The sequence below is a fragment of the Solanum dulcamara genome, chromosome 10, assembly GCF_947179165.1.
Source record: "Solanum dulcamara chromosome 10, daSolDulc1.2, whole genome shotgun sequence".
Taxonomy (NCBI): domain Eukaryota; kingdom Viridiplantae; phylum Streptophyta; class Magnoliopsida; order Solanales; family Solanaceae; genus Solanum; species Solanum dulcamara.
In genome coordinates, this window is record NC_077246.1 from 73,242,910 (window position 1) to 73,261,523 (window position 18,614).

Sequence of the window (18,614 nt, forward strand, 5' to 3'; positions counted from 1 at the left end):
TTATGAAGAGTAAAGTGTACAATACTATTGTCTTAATGGGTTATCGGTTTACCCAATAATCCAATACTAAAAATCGATAATGAATCAATAACCCGATAAAATTTTTTTATAAAATCATTAAGAACTCATTAGCCCAATAGTAATAACCCAATATCATTTTTTCGATTTGATTTATTGATTGATTCTATTTTTGCACACCATTAATTATGGGGGCGGGGGTAAATTTATTTATAAATGGATTCGAGTCATGAAATTAATTATTAATTTTGTGTATATGTGAAATACTCTATACATATAGAAATTGTCTTTCTTAATAATTATGTTGTATTTCCTCCACACAACATTGTCCAGCCCCATATCAACGTCACATCGACATAATAAAAAATCAAAGATATTTGAAATAATTGTTGTATATGGATGTCATTTTTCCAGATGGGGCCCATTGAAAAGTGGACAAGTTGCCCACTTGGTCCTCCTTTCTTTATTCCCACTTGGTATTACTCTTATTCTTCTGCCTATAAATAAGCAACGCTGCAGAACACATATTGACAGATGTACACGACAATTTTCTTCTCTTTCTCCTTTTCTCTCACTATTTTTTTTTAGTTATTTCTTGCAAAGTTAATATATTTTATAACACGTTATCAGCACGAATTTCTAATTTTCTTCAGATATATTAACTCCTATATTAGAATATGAAAATTCCCCAGTCATCAGTTGGATTCAAAATCAATTATGATGATATGTGTCTTATTGATAGTGCCACAACACACACTATTTTAAGAGATAAGAAATATTTCTCTTATTTGATTATGAAAGATGCTAATATTAATATAATATCTGATAGTACAAGATTAATTCAAGGATCCGGAAAAGCTAAAGTTGTACTTATCAGAGGAACAAATTTAACAATTAATGAAGCATTATATTGTAGTTAATCTTAAAGAAATTTATTAAGTTTCAAAGACATTCATCAAAATGGTTATCATATTGAGACTACATATGATGAAAAAAATGAATATCTTTACATTACTACAATGATGTCGGGCAAAAAGTTTATACTTGAAAAGTTACCCACTCTTTCATCCGGCTTATACTTCACAAGTATCAACATGGTTGAAACACATGTCATAGTAAACCAAAATTTTACTAACTCAAATGATTTTATTATTTGGCATTATCAGTTGAGTCATTCCGATTCTAATATGATGCGCAAAATAATTGAAAGTTTACATGAACACTCTTTGAAGAATCAAAAGATTCTTCAATTCAAGAATTCTCTTGTGCTGCATGCTCTTAAGGAAAATTGATTACTAGACCCTCAGTAATCAAAGTGGCATTGAATCCCCAACATTTCTGGAACGTATACAAGGTGATATATGTGGGCTCATTCACCCATCATGTGGACCATTCAAATATTATATGGTTTTAATAGATGGATCTACAAGATGGTCACATGTGTGCTTATTATCAACTCGTAATATGGCATTTGCGAGATTATTTGCTCAAATAATTAAGTTAAAAGCACAATTTTTAGATTATGCAATAAAGACAATTCGTCTTGATAATGCTGGTGAGTTCACATCTCAGGCATTTAATGATTATTGTTTGTCTACTGGGATAACAGTTGAGTATCCGGTTGCTCATGTTCATACTCAAAATGGTCTAGCGGAATCATTAATTAAACGTGTATAATTAATTGCTAGACCAATGCTTATGAAAACAAAACTTTCTATTTTATTATGGGGTCATGCTATTTTGCATGCAACAAGTCTTGTGCGAATCAGACCCACAAGTTATCATAAAGTCTCCCCATTACAATTGGTTTTTGGTCAGGAGCCAAACATTTTTCATCTTAGAATATTTAGGTGTGGATTATATGTTTTGATTGCTCCACCACAATACACAAAGATGGGACCCTAAAGAAGATTGGGGATATATGTTGGGTATGAATCTCCTTCTATCATAAAATATTTGGAATCTATGACTGGAGATTTATTCACTGTAAGATTTTTTGATTGTCATTTTGATGAATCAGAATACTCAGTATTAGGGGGAGAAAATAAGCAGTTGAAAAGGGAATAGATTGGAATGCATTATCACTATCTCATTTAGATCCTCGTACAAATAAATGTGAACTAGAAGTTCAAAAGATAATTTATTTAAAAAATATTGCAAATCAACTGCCAGATGCATTCACTAACCTATCAAGAGTTACTAAATTTTATATTTCGTCTGCTAATGCTCCAATTCAAGTTGATGTCCTAGAAGGATAATTAATTAATGCAAATGAGTCTAAACCACATTTAAAAAGTGGTAGACCGATTGATTCCAAAGATAAAAATCCTCAAAAAGAAAAGGAGCAAACAATCAAGATGGTCATGATATGACAAACCTGCTCAAGAAGAGCAAGAAGACATAACAATTGATAAAACCTTGGAAGAGGTTTAGGCGCCTAAAAATGATAAAGAAATTTTAATAAATTATGTCTCATCGGAAAAAATATGGAACCAAAATAATGTAATTATCGATAATAGTTTTGCTTATAATGTTGCTATGGAAATAATGCAACAAAATAACGATCTTGAACCAAAATCTGTCGATGAATGTAGATAGAGGAATGATTGGCCAAAATTGAAAGATACAATTCAAGTTGAATTAGCTTCGCTTGAAAAAATGTAAAGTTTTCGGACCGATAGTCCAAACACCTAAAGGTATAAAACCAGTGGGGTACAACTGGTTTTTTTGTGCGAAAATGAAATGAGAAAAATGAAGTCGTATATAAAGCATAACTTGTGGCACAAGGATTTTCGCAAAGACCCGACATTGATTATATGAAAACATATTCTCCTGTGGTGGATGCAATTACTTTTAGGTATCTTATAAATCTGGCAGTTCATGAAAAATTTGGCATGCATCTGATGAATGTCGTTACAGCCTATTTATATGGTTCTCTAGATAACGATATCTTTATGAAAATTTCTAAAGGATTTAAAATGCCTGAAATATATAAATATTCCAGGAAAACTTGTTCAATAAAACTTTAAAAAATTACATATGGGCTGAAACAATCAGGGCGAATGTGGTACAATCGTCTTAGCGAATATTTGTTAAAAGAAGGATATAAAAATGATCTAATTTGCCCTTGTGTCTATGAAAAGGTCTGGATCTGAATTTATCATAATAGCAGTATATGTTGATGATTTGAATATTATCGGAACTCCTGAAGAACTTTCAAAGACAGTAAAATGTATGAAAAAGAAATTTGAAATGAAAGACCTCGGAAAGACAAAATTTTGTCTTGGTTTATAAATTGAACATTTTTTGCAAATAGGATGTTTGTCCATCAATCAACATATATAGAAAATATTTTAAGGAGATTTTACATGAATAAAGCACACCTACTGAGTACCCCAATGGTTGTGAGATCTCTTGATATTAATAAAGATTCATTTCGACCTCATGAAAATGATGAAGAGTTTGTTGGTGCTGAAATACCATACCTTAGTGTAATTGGTGCATTAATGTATCTTTCCAACAATTCTAGATCAGATATAGCTTTCTCACTAAATTTGTTAGCAAGATTTAGTTCTTCCCCAACTCGAAGACACTGGAATGGAGTTAAGCATATATTCAGATACCTTTGAGGGACCACAGATATGAGATTGTTTTACTCAAATGAATCCACGTCACAGTTGATTGGTTACGCAGATGCGGGATATTTGTCTAATCCTCATAAAGGTCGATCGCAGACAGGTTATTTATTTACATGTGGTGGTACAGCTATATCATGGCGTTCAACAAAGCAAACTATGGTTGCCACTTTCTCAAATCATACAGAGATAATAGTCATTCATGAAGCAAGTCGAGAATGCGTTTGGTTAAGATCAATAACTCAACACATTCAAAAAAAATGTGGCCTTTCTTTGACAAAAGATGCTCCAACAATATTGTATGAAGACAATGTTGCTTGTAAGCTCAATTAAATGGAGGATACATCAAAGGAGACAGAACTAAACATATTTCACCAAAAATTTTCTTTACCCATAATTTTCAAAAGAAAGGTGAAATAGATGTTCAACACATCCGTTCAAGTGATAATTTAGCAAATATGTTTACCAAAGCATTGTCAACTTTAACCTTTGAGAAATTGAGATACAAGATTGGAATGTGTTATCTTCGAGATGTTAAATGATGTTTTCATCAGGGGGAGTAAAATATGTGCTGCACTCTTTTTTCCTTAACCATGGTTTTGTCTCAGTGGGTTTTTAATGAGGCAGCACTCAAGGCGTATTACCAGGTTTGTGTACTCTTTTTCCTTCACTAGACTTTTTTCCACTTGTTTTTTCCTAGTAAGGTTTTAACAAGGCACAATATTTATGGATGTTTACAATTAATATGTATATTATTTCCTATAGAGTCTTTAAAGAAGCACATTATATATGGACATCTAAGGGGGAGTATTGTATATGAATGTCATTTTCCCAAGTGGAGCCCACTAAAAATTGGACAAGTTGCCCACTTGGTCCTCCTTTCTTTCTTCCCACTTGGTATTACTCTTATTCTTCTGCCTATAAATAGGCAATGTTGCAGAACACATATTGACAGATATATAAGGCAATTTTCTTCTCTTTCTCCTTTTCTCTGACTATCTCTTTTTAATTATTTCTTGCAAAGTTAATATATTTTTATAACAATAACGAATTACTTGTACAAGTTTTAATGCATGGTTGAAAACAGTGGAGTTTGGAATTCAAAAATAGAATTTGTGCATTTACAAGTGTCAACTTAGATATTAATTAAGCTAAAGCTTATATTTCTTTCTAACATATATTTTTATTATATTTTATAGGGGGAAAGGAATTGTTTACTCGATTTCTATATGTATTTACTAATCTAAGGAGTAAAATGCTTCCTATCAAAGATGATTTCGCATTCAAAACTTAAGCTCAAATTTTTTGATTAAAAATAAAAAAGGGCAGCCCGGTGCACTAAGGCTCCCGCTATGCGCAGGGTCCGGGGAAGGGCCTGACCACAAGGGTCTATTGTACGCAGCCTTACCTTGCATTTCTGCCAGAGGCTGTTTCCAAGGCTTGAACCCGTGACCTTCTGGTCACATGGCAGCAACTTTGATGATCTGTCCTTTCTGATATCCAAAGAAGACCGGAGCTTCAACACCGACTGTCCTTCTATTTTATCGCGAGGAACGAGCCCAGACACCTTCCCTTCTTTTTGAGGGTACTGAAAAAGCAGTTCCTCTTGAAAAAAAGGGTCGAGGCAGGATTGGTGCAGGATGGCTTTCCCCCCAGATAGTTCTGGCTCAGAGGTTTTCACAAAGGCATTACCAACATCAACTTTTGAGAAGTTAAGATACAAGGTTGGAATGCGTCGTCTCCAAAATATCAAATGAAGTTTTCATCAGGGGGAGTAAAATATGCGATGCACTCTTTTTTCCTTAACCAAGGTTTTGTCCCACTAGATTTTTCTGGTAAGGTTTTTAGTGAGGCAACACTCAATGATAATAAAATAAGAATTTTTTTTAATTTTTTAATTTTTTTAATTGAAGTAGAATAAATATTTGCTAATAAAAGAAATATTATTAGGAAAAAAATGTGTTCAAAAAGAAAAAAGCTATATATTTATGACCGGAAGGGCATTTTTGACCCATTAAATTGACGGCAAGGGCATTTGTAGACCAAACTATAAATGGAGGGCATTTTTGTTCATTTCAAATAGTTTAAGGGCATTTTGACTTTTCCCGGTATGAGCCTTAGGCTAGGTTGCCTTTCTGAGACTCTCAATTTAGTTGGTAAAAGTATTGATTATGCCTTAGTTTTGCTTTGATTAGCCTATTTTGTTGGCTTGTTCGATACTTAAGTGGTTGGTAGAATTGTGCCTTAGAATTGAGTTTGGGTTGACCCTTAGTTGATGTAGCCGTTGTTGGTGAGAATATCTAAGACCTAGTGTCCTTCACTATTGTAGCACCTATTTTGTAGCCTTTATATAGCGATTTCCACCCAGTCAGGCTTGTGAATTACTGTTGGGCCCTATTTTTTTATTTAGAGTTAGAATCCCCTAAGCCTTCTTTTTTTGACATCTGGTGGGGCTAGCTGTGTTTGTACTTTTGAGGTTGTACTTTAGTTGGATCTAGAGCTATTGATTGACTAGCTGAGCACTTGTTCCCTCATATCCTCCTCCTTATTAACCAGTTAGGGTTGATCTCCCTTTTGGGCCTTGTTTTTGAGTTAGATGAGTAGATTTGAGACTTGGAAGTTTCAGAGTTCACCTTGTGGACTCAAATGAAGGTTCCAAAATTTATTTGTCACGTCAGCGTCAGGTAATCACGAGACACAATGAAGATGAGTTGAAATGTTCAGTTGCCAGAGGTGTCTAGATGTGCTCGCTAAAAGTTTGATTGCTTACTTACTAGGTGAGGCCAAGTTTGACAAATGAAAATGTGTATATACATAATTACTCTAATAAGCCATTTCAAATTCTCTTAATTTAATTTGAATAATGTGACCAAAATATTACTAGCTAATAAGTAGGAGAAAGAAATGAATTTCTTGAGGATCACCATCTCTTGAGGAATAACAAATAACTATAGATTCATTTTCTCTTTTTGCTAATTGATTTGAAGAAATTTTTTTTTTTAAAAAAAAATGGATTTCTTGAAACAGAACAATACGAAAGTAGAATGTCGAAATCAAATTACGATAAGAATTGCATCAATGTCTGTTTACCTGTTAGGTTTCTTCTTCGCGATGTTCTTATGTAACTGTGTTCACCTCCTCCTTCGTCCTATTTCCCAGCCTCGTATCATTGCTGAATCCATTGTAAGTATATATATATTTAAGGTAATTTTATTGAGACGTCCTTGTAATAGATATACACTGTCATGCAGGTGGGATTGCTACTTAGCAATCTTGAATTTGTACGTTCAAGGTTCTTAAACGATAGTGAAGTTCAACAGACGTTGAATTACATTGTGGATGCTATTATGGTGTGTCATATGTTTGTCGTTGGATTAGAGATTGATCCCAATATATTCCTGCAATTGACTTTACCAGAGGCCAAAGTCGCGTATTCAGGGGTACTTACTACATTTGTATTAGCATGTTTGATCACTCCACTTCTGAATATATCTAAACAATCAAATCCTGTATTCAGTTCATGCCTCGCGATCGTTCTAGCTGGAACAGATTCACCTCTGTTAACTAGATTGATAACTGATCTGAAGATTGGTAAATCAGATATTGGTAGATTTATTGTTGAAGCTGGTATACACTCTGATGTTGTATCGATTCTTTTAATTGCTATAGGATTTCTCATATTCGATCCTGATAAGAACTTTCAGAATCGTAGTGTGAAAATGATGGTAGAGATGATGGCGATTTTGGTGTTTCAAACGTTGTTAGCATCGAAGGTAGTACCATCTGTTATGAAATGGGTGAATAACGAAAATCCAGAAGGGAAACCTATGAAAGGATCACATTTAGTTGTAGCATTAGCATTTGTAATCTTAATATGTAGTATGTCACCAATTGTTGGTTATACGAAAGTTTTGAATGCATTTTTGGTTGGTTTGTTTATGCCAAGAGAAGGAAGAATATCAAAAATGATGATTGGGAAAGTGAATTATATTTTTAGGACAATTTTTTATCCATTGTTTTTCTTTTGGGTTGGTACTGAGGCTAAACTTTCTGAATTTGAGGCTGGTAAAATTGCTACATGGGGAAGAATTATTGTTCCATTTATAATTGCAACAAGTGGTAAAGTTGTTGGTTCTGTTGTTTCTGGTTTGATGCTTGGACTTCACTGGCCTGAATCAGTTGCTACTGGATTGTTACTCAATATCAAGGGCCATTTTCAAGTCTACCTAGCTATTAATGCATACCGCGTATGTCCTATCTGTCTCTATAATAGGCATGATATATAAACAGACACTCAAACTTGGCCTTAGCTGGTAAGTAAACACTCCGACTTTGAGTATGACCTTCGAGTTGGAGTGTTTAGTTGTCAGTCGAGACCAAGTCTTGTTAGTTGAAGCGAAGCTTGAGTGTCTGTTTTAAGTATTATGTCTATTTGTTTTCTCCGTTATCATAGTGATTATTTTTTGTTTGTTCGTGTGATATGATTTGCGACTTGTGGATGCAGATGAATATAATAAGTATGTCAACAAGTCTCGCATTGGTGTTTGTGACGTTTCTTACCATAATATACACCCCAGTAGTCGTTGCAAAAATCATTGAACGTGCAAGGAGACGTTCACCAATGCAGAAAATGGCATTACAATGTGTCAATCCAGTGAATGAGCTTCGAATATTGCTCTGCATTCGTAGTCCACAAGATGTTTTCTCAGCAATAAACTTCATGGAAATTTCGCGAGGGCCAGTAAATCCAGGGATAATGGTCTACTTAACTGATATGATCGATTTAACAGATAAAATAGCAGCAACATTGATAACACAAGGCGATGGTGTTGATGCTGTAACTGTGACTGACCCTACTGTTATTGAAATGAGAGATACAATCACCAAAGATGTCAATGCTTATTTAAACGATGATTGTCAAGGTGTTAACTTACAACGAATGATGGTACTTTCTACCATCAATAACATGCATCAAGACATAAGTATCCTTGCTGAGGACTTGTTGGTACATCTTGTTATACTTCCTTTTCATAAGATTCAAGAGGAAGATGGACGACTTCAGGTCGTTAACACAGGCTTTCGCCATATCAATCGTAAGGTATGTCAAGCAAAATCCCTCATTCAGTACATACATTGTGTAATGGACCATTTTGTAATCTATACTATGTTATGATCTATCTCAGGTTCTTCGAAATGCACCTTGTTCGGTTGGGATACTAGTAGACAGAGGACTTGGTAAAACAGTGATTGCGAGATCATCAATATCACTCAATGCAGCAGTGATATTCATCGGTGGAAAGGATGACAGGGAAGCACTTGTGTATGCAGGACGTGTAGCACGACATCCTGGAGTAAAGCTAACTGTAATTAGATTCTTACTAGAAGCCGCAGGAGACAGTGTATCATCAAGAATTGGTAAAGCAAAAGCTAGTACTAGCGAGCAGTTAGAAGAAATGAAGATAGATGATGAGTGTTTTGCTGAGTTTTACGACAAACATGTTGCTGGTGGACGCGTTGCTTACGTGGAGAAATACCTAGTAAATTCAGGACAGACATTTTCGACGTTAAGGTCATTAGAAGGACAATATGGTTTGTTTATTGTGGGACGAGGAGGGAGGGTGAATTCAGTGTTAACAGTAGGGATGAGTGATTGGGAAGAATGTCCTGAGTTAGGGCCTATTGGTGATATTCTTTCTGCTTCTGATTTCTCAGTAACTGCATCTGTTTTGATCATTCAACAACATAGTCTTAAAGGAGAATTAGATGGACTTCATGATGAATTCTCAATCATGTAACATGTTCATATATATATTCAAGTTATTATAACATACTAGTACTAGTCAATTTCTTTGATTTCAACGACAGATAATAGTCAAAAACACATCTGAAGTATCACTTTTTTGCGAGTTTTCTATCTGAACTACAGCAACAATATCTTTAGTGTATGCAGCCTTACCCCTACCTTGTACTAAAGATAGAGTGGTTGTTTCCCAATAGACCATCGGCTCAAGTGAAACATATAGAAAATAATGGAGAAAAGAACAATAGCAACCACAAATAGTACGATAAACGAAGCAAAGAAAGCAATAGGTATTAGTAAAATCGAATAATACAATAGTAGGAGAATTACTAATAATACTACGGATAACCAACCACGTCTTAAAACTAATGAGTCAGGTGAACGAATTTTATGGGCAAATTAAGATGTCACGAGCCTTTTAGCGATTGTATAATTCAAATACTTGGTCTAGTCAACTTTAAATATGTTTTGATAAATAATTTGTGATAGCTCAAGTAAAAAATATAAGCACCTATTAGTTCAGTTATGAAACTATCAAAAAAGTGATACAGATAGGGATGAAGTCTCTCCCTCGCTTTGGAGGGAGAAGGCAGAGAAGAAAACGTCTTTCGCACAAGTATTTTTGCTTCTTGTGTCCTTACTAGTCAAAAAAGGAGCTCATCGACCAATAAAGCAGGTTGATCCTAAATAAGTAATCCTTATAGAAAAAGTAAAATAATTTTGTTATGATTTCAGAGATCATTATAATTTGGTGGAGCTATAATATTAGGTATGACTTCGGATGAATAGCTTAAATTTTGTATTAAAGTTCATTAAATATGTATAAATATTAAATATTGGAAACAATAACTAAAACGAGTTATGAGTTCGATAATAAATTAAAAAATTCATAAATTTCAAATCTTGACTCTATCAATAATTTAATATATAGTCAAACTTTGAAAATTCTTGTCATGACTTTCAAATTCTTTTAATCACTTTTAAGTTTTCTTCTTTTTGGTATGATCAAAATAGTCGAGTCTTCCAATCAAATTTGAACTATTTATAATAATATACAATGCCTTAATTTTTTTTCTACTTTTTGAAAGTAACTCTAAATTATTTCATCACAATAAATGTTTTTTTTAATATTAGTGGTTCATATAGAAGACAATATCCTATTTTTGTTAGTATTTCAATTTCATTGAACATTGTTTTGTCATTTTTCTCTTTTTCATGTCCCACATAAAAGTTGAAATTTTGAACCTCTAATCAATTAGAGAATATAAAATCTCCAAGATTTTGACCATCTCTAGATTTCCATAATTTCATGCCACGTTTATTTTGAAGTTTTGAAGTAGTTTGAATGTCAGTTCATATTTATTCATAATTCAACTGGCACATTCATTAAAAAATACAACTAACATACGCAACATTCATTAAAAAAAAAAAAAATAAATAATAAATAAAATAATAATTTTACTGTATCATTCCTAAATATGTTTAGAATTTAATAATAAGAATAAAATGAGTATATAATAGTATAGTATTTCTTGATTTTTCAACTGAACAAGTAAAAGTGAACATCTAGTTCTTAGTATAATAGACAAATAAAAGTAGACTTAGGAACAGTATCAAAATACAAAATATTAATACCAGGGACGAAGCTACGGACGGCGAAGGATGATTATTTGAACACCATTTGTCAAAAATTATTTTGTATATATAAATCAAATATTACTTTTCATAATATTAAAGCTTGAACACTCTTTTCAAAATTTTGGCTCCATCGATCATTGATCGATGTTATCATCGTAACATGTTCTAGCAGACAAAATATTGATACTGGGAGACTAGGAATTAGCTAAACCACTCGAAGATGCACATTTGTGAGAACTTATATATGTATGTGGTCGTTGCATCATGTCACGTCGTCTCATTCCCGTAATATTGTAGTATATTGAAGAGTGTACATATGCATTATATGTTCCAATTTAATAATTAGGAAGATAGCTAGCTTCGAAATGAAAGTTTACGATGAGATCATACTAAAATATGACCGGGAGAGATACAAGCTAACTATGACTAGAGAATTTAATAAAGAAATTAATTAGAACACATTGTAATTTTTAAAAGGCAAATGATTATTGAAATTTTTTATTATATGCCATGTTAACATTTCACATGAAAAAACACTTGCAAAATTCATACAACTTAGGTATACGTACTAATTAATATACTACAAGCATGAAAAGATTTATATAACATAGTACAATTACATATATTAATTAACCACTTGATTTTTGTCTCTCTAAATTTTTACTTTATTTGCATAATTGAGAGAGAAAACACTAGCTATTTCATTAAGTTCAACTCTTTTTCTCTTTCTCTCCATTTCTTCTTGAACTTCCAATCTTACTCCAAATAGCATTGGCTTTTTTTCTTCTTCTTTCTCTGGATTTTTAGCAAATATGCTAACAATATCAATTAATTCTTTGCACTTGTTTTTCATGAGTGAAAGCTCAGAGCTAAGGACTCCATTTACCATTTTCAACCTTTTATTTTCATCGACAAGATTTATATATTTAGATGATAATGAAGTTGATGATGATGACCTCTGATCTTCTTCTGTATTATTTTTCTTGTTATTACTATTCGCGTCCTGACTCTGTATGTTGTTATTGTTGTTGTTTGGATGTTGCCTGTTTGTCCATGCTTTTCTTCGACGGATTTCACATAGTAAATCTTTTTTCCCCTTTTTGAACTTATCGTTGCTGAACTCCCATCGACTAGTTGTAATTTTACGAAAACCCTAGTGTCATATATGCAAAATGGATGATTAGAGTAAATTTCATGAATCATATGAAAAACAAACTTACGATTCAAAATTTGAAAATGATATTATACATAATTACTCATCTCGAACTTAAATGACAATTTATGAGTCAATAATATTGCCTCAAAAGAAAGAAAAAAAACTTTTCTCACAAGTTTAATAGATGAGAAACTTTTTAATCCAAGAAAAAAAATGTACTTTTTAATCTCCACTACCCTTTCCACTTAGTTAGTGAAAACACTATTATTACGCATGTTAATTGAAAAGTGTACATATAAGACAACCTTAATCCAAAGTGATTAACCATTTTATGAGTGCTTTGCATGTGCCTTTGACAATTAGTAATACATCTTATCTTTCTTATTATTATTAACCTAAGCTCTAAGCTAGTATAATTTATGTCAATAATATAATCATTATTTTAATGGCTAGCTACTCCAAAATAAGAGTGTTTTCCTAACATATATTCTAAAAGGGTTCAAACACTCTGTTATATTCATTGATCTGATGCAAAGCAGATAAATTTTCTATCTATGGACATTTTTATCAACAACTATATCACGAAAATAGTTTTCGATGAGCACATTTTTATCAAAAAAAACGTGTTTTCCTAAAATATGTTTTCCTTAACATTCGTGTTGTATTTATTGATCTGATCTAAATATAGAACGCGATAATAGTAGAAGGAGAGATTTAACTTACATAGGTATTGAGCTGCCGGACAAAGCTTGAAAAGTTGCTATGTTTGAAGAGTGTAGGAAGCAAATCCCTTGCAAATTCCGCCGGCTGCCATATAACAAACGCCGACCCATCGGAATTCCAAGAAACGACGTCGTCCGTCACCGGATCTTCCACCAACTTGTAGGTTTTCAATAAAAATGGTGATGGTGAAGTCTTCATCACAACATACTCTAACAAACTTTTTTCATCACTTATTTGATTAACTTTTTCTAATACCTCCATAATACCCCCAAAAAAGAAGAACTTTTTTTCCAAGAAAATTGGTAAAATGAGTAGAAAAACACAAAATAAACAACTCCTTTTTGTTTGTTTTGTTGTTGGAGTTTTTGAAAACCTAGAAAATTGCTAAAACATGAAAGAAAAACACAAAAAATGAACCCTTTTTTTTTGTAAATTTTTTTTTCAAGAAAATTGGTGAAATGAGTAGAGAAACACAAAATGATCAACCCCTTTTGGGTTTTTTGAAATAATTTTTTTTTAGAAAATTATTAAAAAATATTTTTTGTTAGATATAAGAAAGAGTGGAGAAAAGAAGAAGGGCAGTTAAGAACTCCCAATCCCAACAATAGAAACCTAACACGACTCCGAAGTTCATGAGAAATGCAAAGATAACTTTTTTTCTTCTTTTGAATTTCTTTTTTTGTCAAAAGAATGAAACTTTTGTATTGTGGTTACCTCTTCTTATATAGTAGTAATAGAATGAGAAAGTCACATTCTAAATATATGTAGTTGATTATTTATTTATTAAGATTATTGGGCGGTTGTGGTGGAACAGATGAGATCCTTAATTGAATTTTACATTGTAAAATTTTTATTATAAGATGTGAACATAATAACCTAATTTTTTAAATTTTTATATAGTCATTCCTCTATAAATACAAATTCACGTCGCGTAGGATTCAACAAGGGGAATTGCTTTGTATAGGATTTTCTTCATTTCTAGGAGAATTATCAAAAAAAAGTCATGAATTGTGTCTGTCTTAGCTAGTATTAGCTTTATATATGTAGTTTCTTATTTTTGATGTCTGTTATCATTTATTGTCTATTGTGTTTTAATTATCGCCTTATTTCACTGTTATTGTTACTGTTCTTTTGAATGCTTTGTACTGCTTTTCTTATTAATTGACATGTTTTCTTCGATGTTGTATTTCTTTTTTCGTAAATAATTTGATTTACTGCACTTGAGCTCGGGGCTTTGAAAAACAGTCTTTATACCTCCACAAAATAAAAGTAATATTTGTGTATACTCTTCTCTCTTAAGATTTCACTTAGATATGTTGTTGTTGTTATTAACTATTTAATATGAACAAAAGAAAAAAAATATTTTTTCCTTTCTTATACGGTATTTTAGGCATTATATCATGAGAAAATAACCTAAATTATTATTTAATTATTTAGGTATTTGACTTGAACTCTTTGTTTGAATCTGGATAATATATTGTATTCTTTGTGTAAAATACCTTATTGCTTCGTGTATTTTTTTGACTATACAAACGTGTAAGCATAAACATAAATGTTAATTGCGTATTACTAATTCATTAATATATATTAATGTAGAAATAAAATAGTTATTTACAAAACTTAATTCTTTAAAACTGGTCCCACTTAGGTTGAGAATATTATTTTATGACAAACAGCCAAAAATTCTTAAGTTAGGAATAGAAGGTTTCAAATTTGAGAATGTACAAGAATTAAATTTATATTTATGTTTACTTTATTTTAATTTTTATATATCTAGGGGCTGAGTGGGTGGGTGGGTGGGTGGGGGATTAAATTCTAAAGCAAACTATGCTCCAATCATATGTTGTCTAACGTGATATATTGTCAAGTTCAGAGATTCAGTTATCCGATGTGTTGATGGGGTAATAAATATTCGATAAAATAATCGAAATACGTATAAATTAATCTGACATCATTATATATATATATATATATTGTGTTTAATTATTATAATAAATTTAATTAGACTTTATAGTTATATTTTACATATTTACGGATTATAGCTATAGTTTAAATTGTCTCGTTTGTATAATTTACGGATTTGTATAGTTCGGATATAATTGAGCTATTTTTGAACAAAATTAAAATAAGAAATTGATATAAACTCAAACCTCTAAAATTTAAAAAGTTATACAAATTATATTATATTATATTATACAAAAGTTATATAAATTTTAAATTATACAAACTCCAATCATAATTAATACTAAATTTTAATAAGAAATTATAAATTAACTAAATTATAATAATTTTAATTAATTAACTAGTATATTAATTTTTCCAATAAAAAAAAGTCCATTGAAGTGACCATCACTCTAGATTTGTTGGGAGAAAATGAGCAGTACAAGTGGACATCAATATATTGATAATTTAGTAGTAATAATTGTTTGTAGGGCCTCTACTGTCCATTTCTTAAATCAAAGGTTTTGACTAAAGAATTTTTGCCCACTGTGTGGAATTGTGACGATGATTGAGTTGGTGCAGCAGATGATGAAATTAACAATTGATTTCATCCAATTAATGTTGATTTAGTCGAGTTTGTTATATCAAACTTGCCTAATACGTGGTTTTGAGCTATTATATAGAAACAGGTTTATTTATTATGCCGTTGAAGAATAGCGATCGCAAATTTCTATGGAATTTCAAAAAATAATTATTTTATTCAATTTAATAGAGTGAATCATAATATTTTGGCCACAATATTGAGCAAACAATTATGATAGGGAACCATTTAATAATAATTAACATAATATAATAAGCTGTGTCCATGTGGATAAAGTCATAATAATTTGTCTTCTACTAAAATATATTATTGGAAAAGTTTGTTTTGTATTTTTCATTCAACTTAGAGGAGCTTGAAATATACTTTCTTTCCTATTTTATAATTTAAATTTAAATTAATATTTAATGTACAAATTGCTTTTCCCTTTGGATTTTTCGTTGGAAACAAAATTACTTTATTGACTTTTTATATTTTTCGATCGAAAAAAATAGATATTGAATTTTATAAGACGTAATATCTACAGTAAAACAGTCAAAAAAGATAACACATGTAAAGTTGCTTGAAAAGTACTAATTATTTATATAAACAGGAACAATAGTTATGAATATGGCATAGAACCCAACAACAACAACCCAGTAAAATCCCACATCGTGGGGTCTAGAGAGGGTAGAGTGTACGCAGACTTGACTCCTACCAATGTAGGACGGCTGTTTCCGAACCCAATGAAGGTGAAATGATTTCAAAAGAGATTTTTAAAAATGAGGTAATTTCATAACCACTCACTCACATACATATATTTATAAACGTCATAAGTAAGATTTCAACAAAAAATATTGAATTTCGATCAATCTCACACTCCATATCCATTATTATATTATGGATATTCAGTCGAAAATTTCATATTTTTGTTGCATCTAACAAAAACGTCTATTAAAAATTAGCGTTTTTTTTAATAATGAATTTGTATAGTAATGTTGAAAATTTGATTAATTGAACTTTGGATGTATTCAAAGTTTCTAAAGTTTGGTTTAGGTAGCTGAATTTTTTGACCCCACACACCCCACCCCCATCACTCTATTATCGAAAGAAAATAAAAAATTAGCGATGGATAAAATTTTATAGTTAAAGAAAAAAAATTCATGCTAATCTCATTTAACTATAAATTAATAATAAATTATATAAAAATTCAATTAGTTAAAAATTATTTAGCAACTAAATAATTGGGGATTATCAATAAATTCATAGTTAATTCCATATGTGTACCCTATCTCTTTATTTAGTTCTAGACTTATTTGTTTTCTTGTACTCCCTCTGTTCCTATTTATATGTTTTCATTTTAGATTTTAAGTTCCTTAAGAAATTAGGTAAGTTTATCATTGTACCTTTATTTAGTCTTCTCTTAAAGTTAATTTTTGATAAATGAACATAAATTAATTTATTTTAATTAATAAAATTGACCAATTAATGAACATGAATTAATCATTTAATTTTTTTCTATTGGTCAAATGCATACTTTCAAAACTAATAATTCTCAAGAATATAATAAAATAATAATATTATATATGTATCGATTTGTGAAATGATAAATACTAACGAATATTTATTTTTAATAAAGACGACATATAAAACGGAGAGAGTATTTATTATTCTTTCTTTATCACTACTTATCTACATGTTTGTTGTATAATTTCTATGTCTTAAAGGTACCTTTTCCTTTCATTCACCAACCACAAATCCACAATAATCACTTTCCTCTTTTCCCACTTGAATAAATGCCTTCTTTCAAGGAAGGTAAGGTGTGAAAGGAGTTTGATCTATTGGACTTTGCATTCTTATTTAGAACATAAATATATTCAGTGGAATGGTTAGATAAATGAGATTTCTTTATTCTTAATAAAAAATTTGAGTTCAAATTTTGAAAATGAAAATATTTTTAGTAGGATTTAGACGGTGACTTTTTATTAACAAACATAACATTGAGAATGTATAGTAAGAATAAATACGATCTTCACACTCTTCACTCGAGTTTTTGAATTCAAATATTGAGGAAAGAGTGATTTTCTCTTCAAATATGGTGCTATGCAATAGGATTATTAGTTAGATTAGTAAATTTCATATTTTGAATGATTATATCAAGTTTTTTTTCATCAATAAATTCAAAATTTAAAATTTAAATATTGTGACTTTTAATTTGGAAAAATAGATCCTAAAATAATATAAGTATATCAATCTTTGCTAGACATGCAAATCCATTGTTAGATCCTCTTTGTCCCATCACTTTAATTATACACAATAACGTGATACTTGTTTTCGTCTAGAATTTTTAATATGATAGTATATTAATTATTCGAATATATTTAATTAACTAGGTAAAGTGCACTATTAATTCTTAATTAAATTTTGGTTAGGTAAAACAATTTAATTTAACAGTTTATAAATTATCTTTAAGAGTAGAAAATCATGACCTTGAACTATTGATATTGCACTTAATTATCTTAACAACTTTTAGAAGGTTTCATTATATGTTCATCATATAATTCCATTAATAAATTTGCGCTTATATATAACGGAGAAATAAATAATTTTCATTTAAAAATAGTTTGAAAATTTATATCTTTTAAAGAGCAAGTTCATGTTATATCTACAAAGAAAGTACAACACAACTAAAGTAACCACTATCGTTTACTTATATAACTTGAGGATCAAAATCAACGTTATTCGAATTTTCTAAAAATAGCAGGAATAGAGTGTCTTCTTGCCTTACGTAGGTTTGGCGTCTGCTTGTAGAATTAGTCGTATCGTATAGTTTTGTTATGTTTTATTGTATTTCGATTATCACACTATTTTGATATTATTATTGTTTACCTCATATAGACATTACACTGTTTTTTTTTTTATTTATAAGAGTTATGCTTCCTTCCATTGTTTTCTTGTTGTACTCGGATGTGATGCACGTTATTCGAAAACAATTTCTTTACTTTCACAAAATATTTATATGATCTGCGTACTCTCTATTTTTTCTAGATCATATTTTATGAGATTTCATTGAGTATGTTGTTTGTTGTTGTCTTTTACTTATATAAGATGATCAAAATCAATATT

General features: G+C 30.8%; 2 protein-coding genes across 2 annotated transcripts; one reads left to right on the forward strand and one right to left on the reverse strand.

Moving 5' to 3' along the window:
- Positions 1–6,272: 6,272 nt before the first annotated feature.
- LOC129871758 (cation/H(+) antiporter 28) lies at positions 6,273–9,454 on the forward strand. Its single transcript, XM_055946738.1, has 4 exons — positions 6,273–6,836; positions 6,905–7,900; positions 8,158–8,751; positions 8,837–9,454. Exons 1-4 carry the CDS (start codon positions 6,663–6,665, stop codon positions 9,446–9,448), a joined length of 2,376 nt encoding a protein of 791 aa, XP_055802713.1. The 5' UTR covers positions 6,273–6,662; the 3' UTR covers positions 9,449–9,454.
- Positions 9,455–11,740: 2,286 nt separating this feature from the next.
- LOC129870424 (heat stress transcription factor B-3) lies at positions 11,741–13,674 on the reverse strand. Its single transcript, XM_055945214.1, is given in 3 exon segments — positions 11,741–11,782; positions 11,785–12,244; positions 12,971–13,674. Coding segments are annotated over 3 exon segments (747 nt in total). The 5' UTR covers positions 13,232–13,674; the 3' UTR covers positions 11,741–11,756.
- Positions 13,675–18,614: the final 4,940 nt, after the last annotated feature.